We start from the raw sequence: 15,159 nt of genomic DNA, 5'->3' as shown, positions 1-15,159 counted from the left end.
CATAAATTATTTTAGGAAGACTGTGTTGGTTTTTGTATCATTTGTGTTTGTGTTGACTCTTATTGAGATCTCCAGTCACCTGCCCTTATAGATGCCTCTTTTGCTTATGTGTTGTTAGAAATTGAGCTCGCCTGTGTGCCTGCTTCTAGGGTTTTTTTAAAAAAGGAATAGGTTGGTTTTCTATTTTTTTTACCCCTTGCCCAGTAGCAGTCTACTACAGGGGGGATTCTGGGTCCTCTCTCCATACAGTATGTCTCCTTTTGCATTGTTTCCAGACCTGGGCTGATTTGAGTTTTTCATGGTAATGGATTACAAGGGTAGGTCTGACAGAAGTGAATGTGGTGGATCTGCCATCTGCCCAGGCAGGAAGGTAGATACAGTATATGTAAACAGGTTTTAGCATTAATGTTTTGCATACAATCACCCTTTCCAAAAGGTGAGATAACCAGAGAAAACAGGACACAGCTTTTCTAGGGACTTTTTTTCCCTACAGTATTTATGGTTACGATGGGTTCTAACTCTTTGTGGAGATAAGCTATTTTTATCTTTTCTTTGGTGTAGGTTCATGAATGCATGGGCTTTCTTTTCTTCCATGTCTTGTTCCTTTGTTCAGTTGTTTTGTATTCTTTCTGTTTTGTCCCCTTATTTTTGTGCTGGTGCTAGAATTTCTGCTGGCTTTTCCATGTTTTTCCCTTTTGCTCTTTGATTTAATTTTTTCCTGTGACCCATTTTTCCTTATTTATCTCAATGTGATATTTTCCCCTTCTCCTCAGCTGTTGAGTCTCTTGCACTTTCTTCCCTGTTATCAGTATTGTCTGATGTTGGATTGCATTTTAAGTTCCTTATTTTTTAGTAATCCTGTAATTTTTTTTCCACTGTTATTCTCATCTTTTATTGTACTATTGCTGTTATTGCAGTCTTCCCACAGTTTATTTTATTCTTAAACAACATACTAAATAATATAAGAATACATGTTGTGCTCATCTCTTTCCTGCCACTTGCACTCCTGATATTGTCTTCAAATAATTCCAATATTTTAGAGCTCTATATTTTCAAGCCTTGAAGGCCTAAGGTTGTTTTTTAAAGTGTTTGAATGTGATGTACTAACTACTGTCTACAATAACAATAACATACATAAATTACCAATAACATGCATATAAAAAATAGCCCAGAAATCAAGTATGAAGTAAGGAAATGGCTGCAGCTATGAATCAGAATTTTAATCTATTGGTTTTGTAGTTGGTTGGAACTTGGAACTAGTTAGACAAGGGGTGTGAAGATTCGTTACAGATGTATTTTGCTGTACGCAGAACAAGTGAACAATAGACGGACATAATTTCACAAGACAACCCAGTTGGTTCTTGAAATTTCCAAACCACACATCAGAGTGAAAATTAAAACAAATTGAGGAAGGACCGATAGGAGAAGATCAACAATGAATCATTAACATTACAATGCTTAAGTTGCCTTTATAATAAAGACAATTTTGTCCTTTTGTGAGGATCATGTCCACATTGGACCTGTTTTTTTAAGTTGTTTTGAAATTTCACTTAGGGTTCAGAACATTTCACAACTACTAATTTTTTTTCCTACCACCTCAGCTAATTCTCTCCCCCTTTAGGTTTGGGTGGGGGTATGGGTTTTTTCCAGAAACCTGTTATCATTTCTTTGATGTTGGACACATTTGTCTTCAGGAAGTTTTCTTCACACCTCCTATCATACTCATCTGACATGTCCATAGCTACACTCATTTACTTGCAGCAGACAAACAATGACAGAGTCGTCTGCAAATTTTATTAAGTGTCTGGAGTGGTGAGAGCTCTTGAGGGTGTTTGCTTACAGGACAAAGAGTAACGGAGACAATATGCATCCTTGGGGGAACCAGTAAAACAATACCTGTTGTTGGATAATACATTGTTGACTTTCACACTCTAAGTCTGTTCAGAAATCAGTAACCCCTCTGATGATGTTAAGATCAAAACCAAAGTTTGATAATAGCTTTGCTGCCTGTACTTGAGGTCAAATGCAATTGCATACAGAGGAGGAAGTATAGCACAACAAAAATAACACACTTCTAAATCTACCACAGCACAGAAAAAAACTAGAAAAATCACTTATAAAACCACAGGAGTACACAAACATAACACAAACTAGAATGCCACATAGACAATAATCTGTAGCAGAATATCTGCTTATGTTGTATTTTCTTTGTGGATGTTTTTGGATGTTGTATTGGCCTTGGCAACTCTGTGATTTAACAGTCATGATAATAAAGCATTTTTGAATCTCTATGTGAGTGGAACCTGTTGAATATTAGTTCAGATGGCTAGCTGTGTCAGCAGGTGTAGGCTGCAAAGGATCAAGTAATAGTTTAATTCCATGCTGAAAAGAGAAGAAAGAAAACACAACATTTTGGCTGTGGAGCCTTCTTCAAGGGTTACAGTTGAAGAAGGCTCCATGGCCGAAACTTTGTTTTCTTTCTTCTCTTTTCAGCATGGAATTAAACTATTACTTGTTAAATATTAGTTACACTTGGGTTTCGCAATATAATATAACCAAGAGGTATTGTTATTTTTTTAATACTTTTACAGCAGTCAAACTGGCATACTCTGATATCTGAGAGAGAGTTTAATATAAAAATTTTCTCTTGAACTGTCATGAACCAGTTTAATTTGTTTTTACCTCTCTACAAATCAGCCTTCAAAAGCTTAACTCATGTAGCTGTAATGTACATGAACACCATTAAAAAGTTTTCCTTTCTCTATGTGGCACGTGGAGTGCTGAGAACGCATGCTCCAAGCTGCTTGCTCCTGTAAGGAATTAACAACTTAAAGATTAAGTTAAATTATAAATAGGCCTCACCCTGTACATAGGGAGTTATGGGACATGTTTCGTTTAGAAGGGATTTAAAAGTAAAAAGTAAAGCCTGAAATAAACAAACTGTGCCATGTAAGACCAAGGTAAGGAATGTTTGTTACTATTTGTTTTGTCTGGTTATTTAAACCATTCCGTCTATTTCACACTTAACCAATTTTGAATTAGAAAGACTACAAACTGTGCAAACTTCCAAGTCTGTAAGGGTGTATGATGTAGATCATTCACAAGAGCACACGGCTGCTTGTTATAATTGTAAGAACTGTAGTTCACTACTGTTCTTTTGACTCTTGAGCTTGCATCATACAGCCGTTGGAGTGCATTTCAAACCTAAGAGATATCAAACTCATTTAACCTGTCAGACATATGTTAAATGGGTTGTGACTTTTGGCAAAGTTTTTTGCTACATAATTTGTTTCATGAATACCATTTATCTCTATAACAACTTTCCTGTCCCCAGAACATATGTTTTAAGCTGCTTGATCCCATTGGGTGCAACCTTTCCATTGTATTCATAATGTGTTGTTTGCATTAGGAGTGTGTTAAATAAGCAGAAAAGAGGCCTGTTTTTTCTGTTGCTTCTGATCTTATACAGTGGTCAGAATCTCTCATCCAAAAGCTTATGAGTGGAAAAAAATTTAGTACAGATGCACAATCCATTAAAAACCATTTAAAGAGCATAAGGGTTTTCATCACATGGACTTGTTCGACTGTTGAGGATTTCTGTTTTGGTTGAGGATCAATTAAAGGACAACAACCTGAAACACTATCTTCGATCTTTCCAGAGCTGTAAGTAGTCATTCCAAGTTTATTAACTTGTCTCTTTTTTTCTATGTACTTTTCAATAGCCACTGATGTAATTAACAACAGTTTTTTTTTTTCAAAATTGCATCTTTTTGGACAAATTTTAAAGAATTGGCACAATAGGCGGAGGAGTGGCTCTGTGGCTCAGGATCTGCACCGGTGGCTGGAAGGTTGCTGGTTCACATCCCATGGTTGACAGAGGAATCCTACTCTGTTGAGCCCCTGAGTAAGGCCTTTAATCCCAGCTGCTCCAGGGGTGCTGTACAATGGCAGACCCTGTGCTCTGACTCCCAGCTTTTCTCCCTGTCTGTGTGTCTCATGGAGAGCAAGCTGAGGTATGCAGAATATGAAGTCCTAATGCAAGAAAATGTATATGGTCAATACAGTAATCAGATTTATTCCATGCTGAAAAGAGAAGAAAGAAAACACAATGTTTTGACCACGGAGCCTTCTTCAGTTATGATTTGATTTTTTACAATCATACCCACAAAAACTTTGCAATTTTTAAAAATCTTGCAAACACAACCCAGATATGTTGACTTCTTTAAAAACATTTTTTTAAAAGAAACACATACTTCTTTTCTAGTTTTTTTTTATGTGGTGGCTGCCAGGAATCCTCAGTGAAAAGGTATGCAGATCCTGTGCAGACGCAGGAGCAAGTAGTTATTGAGACAAGAGAACAATCCGAAACGTCAGGCAAGATCATAGTCGATCGGCGAAAGGTAGATCAAAATCCAGGAAGTACAGAGAGAAGCAAACAATCCGAAACAGAAGGCAAGGCCCAAGGTCGAGAGGCAAAAGGGAGATCAGTAACCAGTAAGCGAGATTTAGAGTAAACGCGAGGTAGAGCTCTCAAAGAGAAGACTCAATACCGAGGGTTTGGATGGTTAAAATTGTGCTGCTTGCCGCACAGTAGAGTGTGTGCTGATGGATTAACACGTGCGGCGGTGCTTGTTATAATTAACCCGCTGCTGGTAGTGGTTAGTTCTTTTGTGAGTTATTCTCCGCTAGCTGGTGGTTGTGACAGTGACAGAATGCTGTTATGTGATTGATGCTATATCAAAATATAGGGCCCGTAAAATTAAACACAGAACTAAAACCATTTAATGGACTTGTACATCTGTTGCGCTCCTACACTATTAACATCCATTGGGCATTGAATTTCAATTATGTTTCCAGTCCATTCAGATATGTTCTCTATTTTTCAGATTGCTGGCAATGTCACATGTTAAAGGAGGACAGAGGAGTAGAAGGCCAGACCTGTGGTCAAGGGCTGGTGGAGTAGGGAATGTGATCAACGAATTTCTGAAGTTTTCTAAACTCGAAAAAAAAATTAGGTGGAATGACAGTATGTGGTCAACACTGTCAAACAGACTCCTTGGAGAGGAATGCCCCAGCAACAAGAAATGGTTATCAGTGATTTGGCATGAAGATAGAAAACAACTAAGAACCAAAGTGCTTAGGGCGCAGAAAGAGGAGAGTATTGGTAGGGATTCCAAACCAGATGACAGTACACAATCTATAGTCAATATTTCAAGTCAAAGTGAGGGACATAGTTTGGAAGGCAACACAGAGCTCAGAAGTTCATCAGAAGATACAGAAGATGCATGGGCAGCACACGGCAGCACAGACAGTGGTGACATGTTAGAGGGAGAAAAAATCTGTGTAGAATCAGAAAAAAAGCCTGAAGAGCACAGTGAATATTCCCAGGGGGCAAGCTCATCTGGGACATCACCTCAGGATAAAAGGGGATTAAGAAAGATTATGTCTGTGCCTAAAACTTTCCAAGTATGTTTAAAGGCTGAACAATGGAGAAAAATAGCACCTCTAAAAGGTACATCTAAACTAAGACGACCATGGACCCAGATCTTATATAACGAGTTCAGGAAGATAAATCCTTGTTGCCCAATAGCCTTCAAATACCAATACATCAGGAAAGAGAACAGCAGAAAAAAAAAAAACTTTCTGATGATAAAAGCAGTCTGTACCTTCAGGTCCTGCAATGTAAAATACATTATGACAACAAGACACAAACCAATGGGCAATGATGACATCACAATTGATGTTGTACGAGCAGGGCAAATACAGCACAGTAAAAGGGAAACAAAATTTCGACAAGCACGTCAGCCTTATCGTCGAAAGATTGCCCGTGCCCTCACAAAAGGAATCAGCAATGTGTACTACAGGAACCTGAGCAGAACACCGCTTGCTGAAATTGCAGCAGGCAATTTATCTAAACCACTAACACAGAATGTCCTGAAAGTCATTTCATCAGAGTTCAGGAACAGTAAACGCATTCACTATGATCCAGTGTTTGAATTACATATGGCACAAAAATATATGAAAGCATGCGACTTCGACATTGTCCATTTCCCAGGATATATACAGATTTTGCAGTTAGACACATTTGCTGCCTATCTTTACACAGAACAGAGTATGCGAATTCTTATTGCCCATCTAAAGATGAAGGAGAAAGTCAGCCTTTACCTGGATGCAACAGGAGGGGTAGTCAGAAAAATTCCATCGGAGAACAAAAGAATTTTGTACTACAGTCTTACGTTACCTGGAGGTGGAAAAAGAAAGCCTCCATTACCAGTGTCTGAAATGTTGACAACTGACCACACCATTGTCAGTATAGAACGTTGGCTACGGAAATTCATGTTTGACATCTCAACATGTACTACCAAGAGAGTGCAGCATGTAGAAACTGACTACAGCTGGGCCCTGATTCACAGTGTTCTTTTTGCCTTCAATGGGGACACCATCCATGCATACTTAAATCGTGCAATGAAAGTCTGCCAAGGCAAACTTAAGTACACAGAACTTCAGATGTTCACTGTTCTGCACCTTTGCTCTGCCCATGTCATAAAGGCTGTCTCTCAAGCAATTAGTAAAAAAACAACAGACAAAGGACTGCGAGACTTTGCAACATTTTCCTTTGCCATCCTGCAAAACAGCACAACTTTGAGTGTCGCCAGAAATGTTTTCAAACACATGTGTATTGTACTCTCAAGCAGGAGGTTCACAAATGAAGTCCAATCTAGTGTCTGCCTCCTTAACGCTTACATTTCTCAAACAACCACACCAGACCAGATGGAAAAGGAAGCAGAAGTCAAAGACACAGATGAGGTACTGTACCCAAAAATGAGAGGCAGCCTGGGCCGCTCTCCTTTCGCTGTGGAGTTCAAAGGTATTTATGAAGACAGCATATCAGCTCAAGGACATGATGACTATGGGACACAACACAATGTGAACCCCTATTTCTGTGAAGACATAATAAGATTTCTGTTGCAAAGATACATGGCACTATTTCCACTGTGGAGTGGAATTTTGTTGGGTGACCTGGCAAGATATGCTTCAGACAGCAAAAAAGACATATCAATGTCAGAGGTAGCACAAACAAGAGCCACTAATTGTCATGTTGAGACCTGGTTTGGCATTGTCAAGCATTCAATACTTCAGCACAGGAGGAAACTGAGGCCAGCAGAGTTTATTACGATAATGAGACAATCCCTCCAAGGCCGGTACAGAGAACATATAATCCAAAATGCTCTCCCCAAAAAGGTTTTGACGGCTCCATTGATCACCACTAAGACACGTCATGAACATGCACAGGAACAATGGGCAAAGAGAGCACCAGGTGTAGGCAAAGAAACAAAAAATAAATTCTACAGCGCACCACAGAAAATTCCAATCCCCAAAAAAATGAGAACACAGGAAAAAAAAGTTAGCAATAGAAATATTGAAACAAATGAAAAATCGCCAGATGACAGCAACGGCCTGCAAGTACAGCAGGGGAAAGCAGGAACCACAGAATATAAAGAATGGCAGCACAAAGAAGAAAGGAAAGTGTCACCCAAGCAAGCTGCCGTGGGCATGGCTGAAGTGATCACACCACACTGTGATGCACGCCCCATCTCAAAACTTATAAAAGAGAAAACAGATTTCAAAAAGAAGGTAGGATTTGTATTTCAAATATTTCTCTGTGTGGACATTCACTTCTTTTTCAGAGCTTATGAATGTCATCTTCTACTACTGTAGGTGTTCTTTGTCGTTTCTCTCTAACTTGTTATACTTGTTGACATACTTGTGTTATACTTGTGGTGTGTAATCTCAATTTTCATTATGTTAGGTCCAGTGATCTCTTGTGTATGCTTTTGGCTTGGTAAATCTTTTTTAGGTACACGCCCTTTGGAACATCAATCCGAGTGAATTAGTGGTTGCAGTTTTGCCATCCATGCACAGTGCAGACACATATATTCTCAGACACTCGGAGTTTGTGTCTCTGAAACCAGATGAGTGGCTCATAGGCGAGGTAAGATGAAAGTGTTTGATTGCATGCATTTGTTAAGGTTTCTGAGCTTTTGTGTAATCAAATGTGTGTGAGTGCGTGAAATCACATCTTCTTCAATTGTGTTTGCTTTTTCCATAAGACCATTGAGTGTTACTTTCAAGTAGCGAAAGAATCCATGGACTTGGGGAAGAAGGTTTTCCTAATGAACCACTACACAACTGGTGTAATCATGAGTGGGAATAGAGAGCGCATGGCTAGACAACGTTTGTCCAAGGTAAGGACATCAAACACAAATGTTGATGGATTACATTAGTGAGGGGGCAAACATGGTTTTTCACTAACTGATGATTGTTTTATCAATAGAGAAACAAGGAGAGCTACAAGCAATCAAAACAGGTCACAACTGTGCCCATGGTGCTGCCTAAAGAAACTACCTTTATAGTCAGAAATCAAAATTCAAAGGTAGCACACCATCCCTGTGAGGCAGCCTGTTGTACTAATCTTGTCATTCTTTTCATTACAGGTCAACTTTGAAAACTATGAAGCCATTATTAGCTTTTTTAACACTGGTGTCCACTGGAAATTGTTGGTAAGTGTGGTGCAGGTAATCCAAAACAGCGTAGGTTTATAATTACACCTGGAACCATTACAGTTCAAGTGATTATCCTTGTTGCATCTAAAAAAATTACAAAGTCACAATGTATGTGTTCCTCTCCTGTTAAAAAAGGTGGACATTGATAGTGAGTGTCCAAGGCAATGGTGACAGTGCACTTTTCCTAAATTATTATTGTGAATACTGCTGTGTAATGAACAGACAACCAAACAAGTCAAAGTGTCATGTAGGAAAAAAAGTACTGTTAGGTCATTTCCTGACTGTCTTTGCCGAGGTTTGCAAAATATTAAATGTTAAATAATATATAAATATAAATATTATATATATAAAATATTCAAATATTAAAAACCTTTGTTTAAACAACATAAAACTCCTGAAACTGCCTGTGTGTCTGGCCCCACATTAAATGCAACTTCATGTCTGATGATGGGCCCTTTGTTTCTTGCAGTATCTGTATGCTCCATCCCAGAAAGTCTTTGTGGTCGACCCTATGGGGAGTGATGAGATGGGAGACTCCACTGCAGCGGCAAAAAGGTTCAGGTAAGAAATCAAGCATTAGTTTCGTGGTGAAATTCTGCAGGGGCACACATACATTTCAGGTTCAAGTTCAGCATGACAAATATTTCCTCATTTATCAATAACCTATTGTTTTGATTCACAGGGACTTTTTTAAGATGCGAAGGAATGTCCTAGGAAAAGAAGACTGGTTGAATATCAACTGGCACCCAAGCGTGATTGGTCACACCAGGCAAGCAGATGCCTCAAGCTGTGGGGTCTTTGTGATGCAGGTCAGCATAACCTTTCCACGCCGAAATTTTGGACTTAAAACTATTGTATGAGAGATTTTTAGGGAAATAATTGAAACAAACTTTTGTCTGTTAGATGGGCGCAGACATCATTAACAATTTCCCGGATATTCCAACATATATCGAAATAAACAGCAGTGCCAAAGAAATGAGAAAGTTGCGGGAAGACCTGTCAATCAGAATTCTTGAGGCTTCAGGTATTGTACCATTTGATCCTCATTGCCTACGTTTCTTGCTGTATATTATTTTCCTGAAGCATGTTCTCTCTCTGTAACAAGTCTGGATGAAAAAGATTCTCAATTTATTTATATGCAGAACTCATTTGGGTATTCTTTTTGTACTATATAACACAGTGATGAAAAGTTAATTAAATCACATTTCACACAGTTAAAATTCAATGACACTTTGGCCTTCGTCGTGGTTGACACAACCATTGTCTGGGAAAAGTGTGGGTCTAAATTGCCCATAGTGAAGCAAAGCAAACTGAAACATGATAGCTGTGTTATCATGTGCCCCCTTAAAATCATAGCAACACACGCTGACGCAAAAAAGGGTAACAGGTGTTGACAGGAGTATTCTGAGACATGACAATGTGCGGTTTAAGAAGCAGTAGAACACCTAATCAGGAAAGTGCATACGAAAAGGTCTCTATCAAACTGTCTTCAATTATGCAACAATGATCTGTAGATAACATTGGAAAAATCAGTCTATTTGGCATGTTTATTATAGCTCCTCTCCAGGACATGTGCCTGATGTGTGGAGAAACACCAGTGCGGCAGACAAACTGGGTAAGTGAACATCATCTCTATCTGTATGTGTAATGTAAGCACATAATAACAAAACATGCCAGTGAAAGGTGATAGCTGAACTGATATAAGGTTTACTGTCCGTGTAGATTCAGTGTGACAGTTGTGAAAACTGGTTCCATGAATTGTGCATCTCAAAAGAAGAGTATGAAAGCGCAAAGAATGAAGTAACATGGATATGTACATTTTGCCAACCCCAGTTTGGTGAGTATGCTCTGCATGCAAACTATCACTATGAAAGGGTTTTTTAAGCAGGACATGTAGTTTTAGATTCAGCAGAAACATACAGTAGGATGACATATTTCAGTGGACGTTATAATTGTTTGTTATTGTTAAGAAGTTTGGATTGCAGGCTTGTCTTCTGGCATTAATGGTTCTATAAATTAGAGATAACTTTTCAAAAAACACACCAAAGAAGGCACACATAAAAGATTACTGATAATCTGTGCAATTTATTACATGACACAGGCATCTCAAAGATAGAATTACTGTGTCAGATTAATGATTAGACATGGATGCATCAAATCACTTACTAGGTTTCTTTCCAATAGTATAGAAACAAAGACACAACCATGAACACCTAAAAGAGCTTGCCATTTAGCACAGAAACAATATAACGTCTTGCTGTAAAAACACAAAGTAAGAAAAAAGGAGTTTGATTAAGAGAGATCTGGCAAATTGTGCAAATACCTAGATCTTGATTTGTGACCCATTTATACTCCTTGGATCCTTTGCAGTTCGTAACCCTTCTTACGGTTTTATATTTCAGGCACTGTTGATGAGTGAGCATCCACCCCCTACTCCCGAGCATTACATAAAAGACATGCTGGAAACTCAAGAAGACTGTCAACGTGTTCTCAGCAGAATTCACCTCCAAAAGACACGTAAGTACAAGTTTCAATATCCCCCCAAAAATTTTATCTTGGGTAAGAGTAAACTTTCGTACACTTTGCCAAACAATAATGAAAAACACTAGAACACAAAATCACTAGAAACCATTTGTTATCTATTGCCAGAAACCAAACAAAGTCTGTATGAAAACAGTAAAAAAGTTAATCATGACACAACACAGTCCCTTTTAAATATGATCACTACACACTGTTAACATCACTGTAGTAGTGCAAAGAAATGTAAAACGACAGTATGTCACCATGACATGATTTATGTGAAAGATTTCCAGATAAAATTGTATCCATCCTAGTAAGATAGATTAATCAAGAAATTCCACTCCGTTGTGAGAAAGATCAAAGAAAAATGGCTTCTATCAAATAGAAGTGTATCTAGGGTGATTCCTTTTTATTAGGTTTCCAAAACAGTACTCTATCTACCTTCAGACAGGGCACAGTGCTAAAAGGATTCTAACCGGAACAATAAAACACAATTGCATCATCGAAGTCCGAACCCCACTGGCTTTCAATATCGTACCATGTACATCTCCAGGAGTGGAGACTCATGAAAAAGAACAGCCTAGACACCAAAGTGATACTTTTCTTACAGTAAGGTTAAGGTAGTTGTAGGATGCTGTCTAGATCAATGAACAGATTATGTTAACAATAGCAAGCACGTAGCAGAGCATTTAGGCACACAGCCCCTAAATTGTGGAAATATATGTCAGACCTTTTTAAGGATGCCCCATACCTACAAGCATATTTAACAATGCTGTAGTCTTCTACATCGTCTCTGTAGTCTTCTTTATCCCAAGTGATCTAATTCTTTAGGAGGTGCAGAAACATAGATATCAAGTGGGTAAGTAGACAACCACGTTGCAATTGTTTTTTCTGTGTCTAACCCTTTTTTTTTCTCCACACCATGCCTGCCACTGTTCTCTCTTCGGTGCCTTTGGTTGATATTGAGCTCCGTCCCCCATGACAAGGGATCCTCCTGGATTTCTGAAGCAAGGAACCCAGCCTACAAAACTCAAGATCCTGTACTGCTCAACCCAGTGGATGGGACACACTCAACATTAACATCTAGTCTCACATAATATATGAAATAGAATTCACCGTGTCAATCTGCATGGTTGTACATGTGAACTGTTTCTAGTAACTATTTGTCATACACAACCAGGACCTGGAGGGGAGGTCAACCATCAGGCCTTGGACCCCCAGAGATTTTTTTTCTCCTTTGGAGTTTTTTGTTTTTCTCTCCTTCGTGCCTGATGGTTACACAGTCACATCATCAAGACTGCATACCACACCTTCATTGTGATTACAGATATAGCTTATTTAAAATGTGAAATTAGGAAAAAACTAAACGAAACATGGGAAATAAAAAGAATGTAAAATCTAAAATTTTCAGATGTTGTGATGAAGCTTTTGACTCATGAATAGCACCCCCCTATCCCAGTGTATTACCTGTAGTGTTATCTTCAGAAACTCATTACAAAATAAAGACAGGGGCCACAGCCACAGTAAGGTTGTATGAGGTTCGGGGGCCTGTCTGGTGTGTAAAACACTTGGTTTCAGCAGAGTGGGTGCTGTATTTGAAATGCTATTGAGCCATGAAGACGACCCACCCGTCCCAGTGTATTACCTGTAGTGTAATCTTCAGAAAATCATAAAAAATTAAAGAAAGGGGCCACAGCTACAGTAAGGTTGTATGAGGTTTGGGGGCCTGTCTGGTGTGTAAAACACTTGGTTTCAGCAGAGTGGGTGCTGTATTTGAAATGCTATTGAGCCATGAAGACGACCCACCCGTCCCAGTGTATTACCTGTAGTGTAATCTTCAGAAAATCATAAAAAATTAAAGAAATGGGCCACAGCTACAGTAAGGTTGTATGAGGTTTGGGGGCCTGTCTGGTGTGTAAAACACTTGGTTTCAGCAGAGTGGGTGCTGTATTTGAAATGCTATTGAGCCATGAAGACGACCCACCCGTCCCAGTGTATTACCTGTAGTGTAATCTTCAGAAAATCATAAAAAATTAAAGAAAGGGGCCACAGCTACAGTAAGGTTGTATGAGGTTTGGGGGCCTGTCTGGTGTGTAAAACACTTGGTTTCAGCAGAGTGGGTGCTGTATTTGAAATGCTATTGAGCCATGAAGACGACCCACCTGTCCCAGTGTATTACCTGTAGTGTTATCTTCAGAAACTCATTACAAAATAAAGACAGGGGCCACAGCCACAGTAAGGTTGTATGAGGTTCGGGGGCCTGTCTGGTGTGTAAAACACTTGGTTTCAGCAGTGTGGGTGCTGTATTTGAAATGCTATTGAGCCATGAAGACAACCCACCCATCCCACCTGTAGTGTTATCTTCAGAAAATCCTAAAAAATATAAAGAAAGGTTCCACAACCCAAAATAAAGCTGGGAAAAGTCAGAGGACCCGCTTAGTGTGCAAAACACTTGCAGCATTGTGGGTGCTGTGGTTTAAATGCTATTGGTTTGTGAACAGAATACCCCTATCCCAGTGCATTGTGCCATATTAAATAAAAGCATGAGAAAAAGAGATTCAGAATGCAAAGCTGTGTCAGTGTTCTGTGTAAAAAATCGGTTTGAACATCATGGGAGCTGTTTTTAATAAGATGCTGAGTAAAGAATATTTTAATCTTCCTGCTGTCAGTAGTATTTTCAATATAGTTGACCCTTACCTGAATGAAAACAGGACGTAAAGGAAGGGTTTCAGAAGTCAAACAAAGCTTTATTCCCGTGCTTACAGTCTGGGTAATGGGAGACTGCGCTGTTCTGCTTCCTATGGTCATATACGGGTTTTTCGCACGAAGCGATTTGAACAGTATTTCTCGCGTTGTGAACGTGTGCACACAGCGGTCCCCCGGGTTCCAGTTCGTGCGTAATTACGCATCGATGAAAAACCGGAGGTTTAAAAAAAGATAATTAGCTCACTGATAGTTTGATGTAAAGAGTGTGGAAATATCCACAAGTCGTGGTCTTTAAAATGCATTTGGTTTGACGGCGTTCTGTGCTTCCATTGCGAAGATATGGACAAAAGAATATTCGTGCTTGGTCAAAAAAATGTCATAAAAACGAAAAAGTAAAGGCTGAGAAAGCATCCACAATGTATTTTATACACAAAACAAGCATTCTCGCAATTCTAAGAGGTTTCGTGAAAGCGCTACAGGCGTGCCAAAATCGTTTTCGAACTTCGAGCTAACTTTACCCCGGTGCAGTACCAGCAACAACGTGGTTAGAGTGTCACAATACACTCTATGAAAGAATTGCGGCTTCAGATCGTTTTGTTCTGTTGAAGCTGCCTACAGGCTCTAAATTGTTGACATTGGCTGTGATCTTTTTTCAGGTTTCATGAAATTCTTCACATATTTGAAATATTTCATTCGGGTTCGCCTAATACACGGTGCAACCCGTACCTGCAGCAGAATGCTGTGGCACATGAAGTTGTTTTGTTTAGCGGTTGTAAGGATTGAGGAGCGTACTACAAATCGAGCAAGCGAAAAGAAAATTAAACATGAGTCACTTTTTGGATTGCTAATCCATTGTGCTCTGCTCGTCTAGGTTCAAATCCCATCCTTGTCATGGTTAAGGCCTGAGACGTGTGTGTTTTTTCTAAACGGTGTTTGCATTTGTTTCCTCTTTTACTACTGTACTAGAGCAGTAATATTTCTAGCGGTGGAAGAACATGGTATCACAGGCTGACAGCAGGAACACGTGGCCTGAAGCTGCAGTACATTAGTTTTGGAACAGCAATAACTTTCCTGTGGAGACAGGTGCGCCGGTATTAATACAGCTCTTTCGAGCGGAAAGAGTAACAAGAACTGACTTAAACTTACCAGTTATGTTCAATAGCTAAAAACGCAAAACCAACCTCTTCAGTGGTTGAATCTAAATAACAGAAGCCAATGCTGCCATCAAGGAAAAAAAAATCCTGAGTTATGTAGTTTTGAGACTAAATATCTGACTTTCAGTTTGAAGCGGTACAATGGATTCTAGGTCACATTCGTTATTGATTCAGAGATATATATGAGTGTGCTAATGGTTAAAACTGTGTTTACA

General features: G+C 39.1%; 1 protein-coding gene across 2 annotated transcripts; it reads left to right on the top strand.

Annotated features, from left to right (window-relative positions):
- The first annotated feature begins 3,455 nt into the window (after window positions 1–3,455).
- Window positions 3,456–12,488, top strand: LOC148670146 (uncharacterized). 2 transcript variants are annotated; one of them, XM_088632401.1, is made up of 11 exons: window positions 3,456–3,663; window positions 4,887–7,635; window positions 7,859–7,993; window positions 8,112–8,246; window positions 8,496–8,561; window positions 9,034–9,125; window positions 9,247–9,373; window positions 9,468–9,588; window positions 10,121–10,179; window positions 10,287–10,401; window positions 10,967–12,488. In XM_088632401.1, the coding sequence occupies exons 2-11, from the start codon at window positions 4,897–4,899 to the stop codon at window positions 10,981–10,983; spliced, it is 3,606 nt and encodes a 1,201-aa protein (XP_088488527.1). In that variant the 5' UTR covers window positions 3,456–3,663; window positions 4,887–4,896; the 3' UTR covers window positions 10,984–12,488. The 2 variants fall into 2 exon arrangements, with proteins under 2 accessions (XP_088488527.1, XP_088488528.1); XM_088632402.1 differs by lacking the exon at window positions 3,456–3,663 and adding an exon at window positions 4,415–4,494.
- Window positions 12,489–15,159: the final 2,671 nt, after the last annotated feature.

Source organism: Lepisosteus platostomus, chromosome 5 (assembly GCF_059453375.1).
Source record: "Lepisosteus platostomus isolate fLepPlt1 chromosome 5, fLepPlt1.hap1, whole genome shotgun sequence".
NCBI classification, from domain to species: Eukaryota; Metazoa; Chordata; class Actinopteri; order Semionotiformes; family Lepisosteidae; genus Lepisosteus; species Lepisosteus platostomus.
The sequence above is the reverse complement of the archived record's forward strand: the minus strand, read 5'-3'. Positions and strand labels throughout refer to the sequence as shown.

What these genes read in the sequence shown, in the direction of transcription:
- LOC148670146 (XM_088632401.1), top strand. Translation starts at nt 4,897, where the DNA reads ATGTCACATGTTAAAGGAGGACAGAGGAGTAGAAGGCCAGACCTGTGG. An exon ending in AAACAGATTTCAAAAAGAAG is followed by an intron (nt 7,636 to 7,858) that starts GTAGGATTTGTA and finishes AATCTTTTTTAG; the next exon opens with GTACACGCCCTTTGGAACAT. An exon ending in CAGAATTCTTGAGGCTTCAG is followed by an intron (nt 9,589 to 10,120) that starts GTATTGTACCAT and finishes TGTTTATTATAG; the next exon opens with CTCCTCTCCAGGACATGTGC.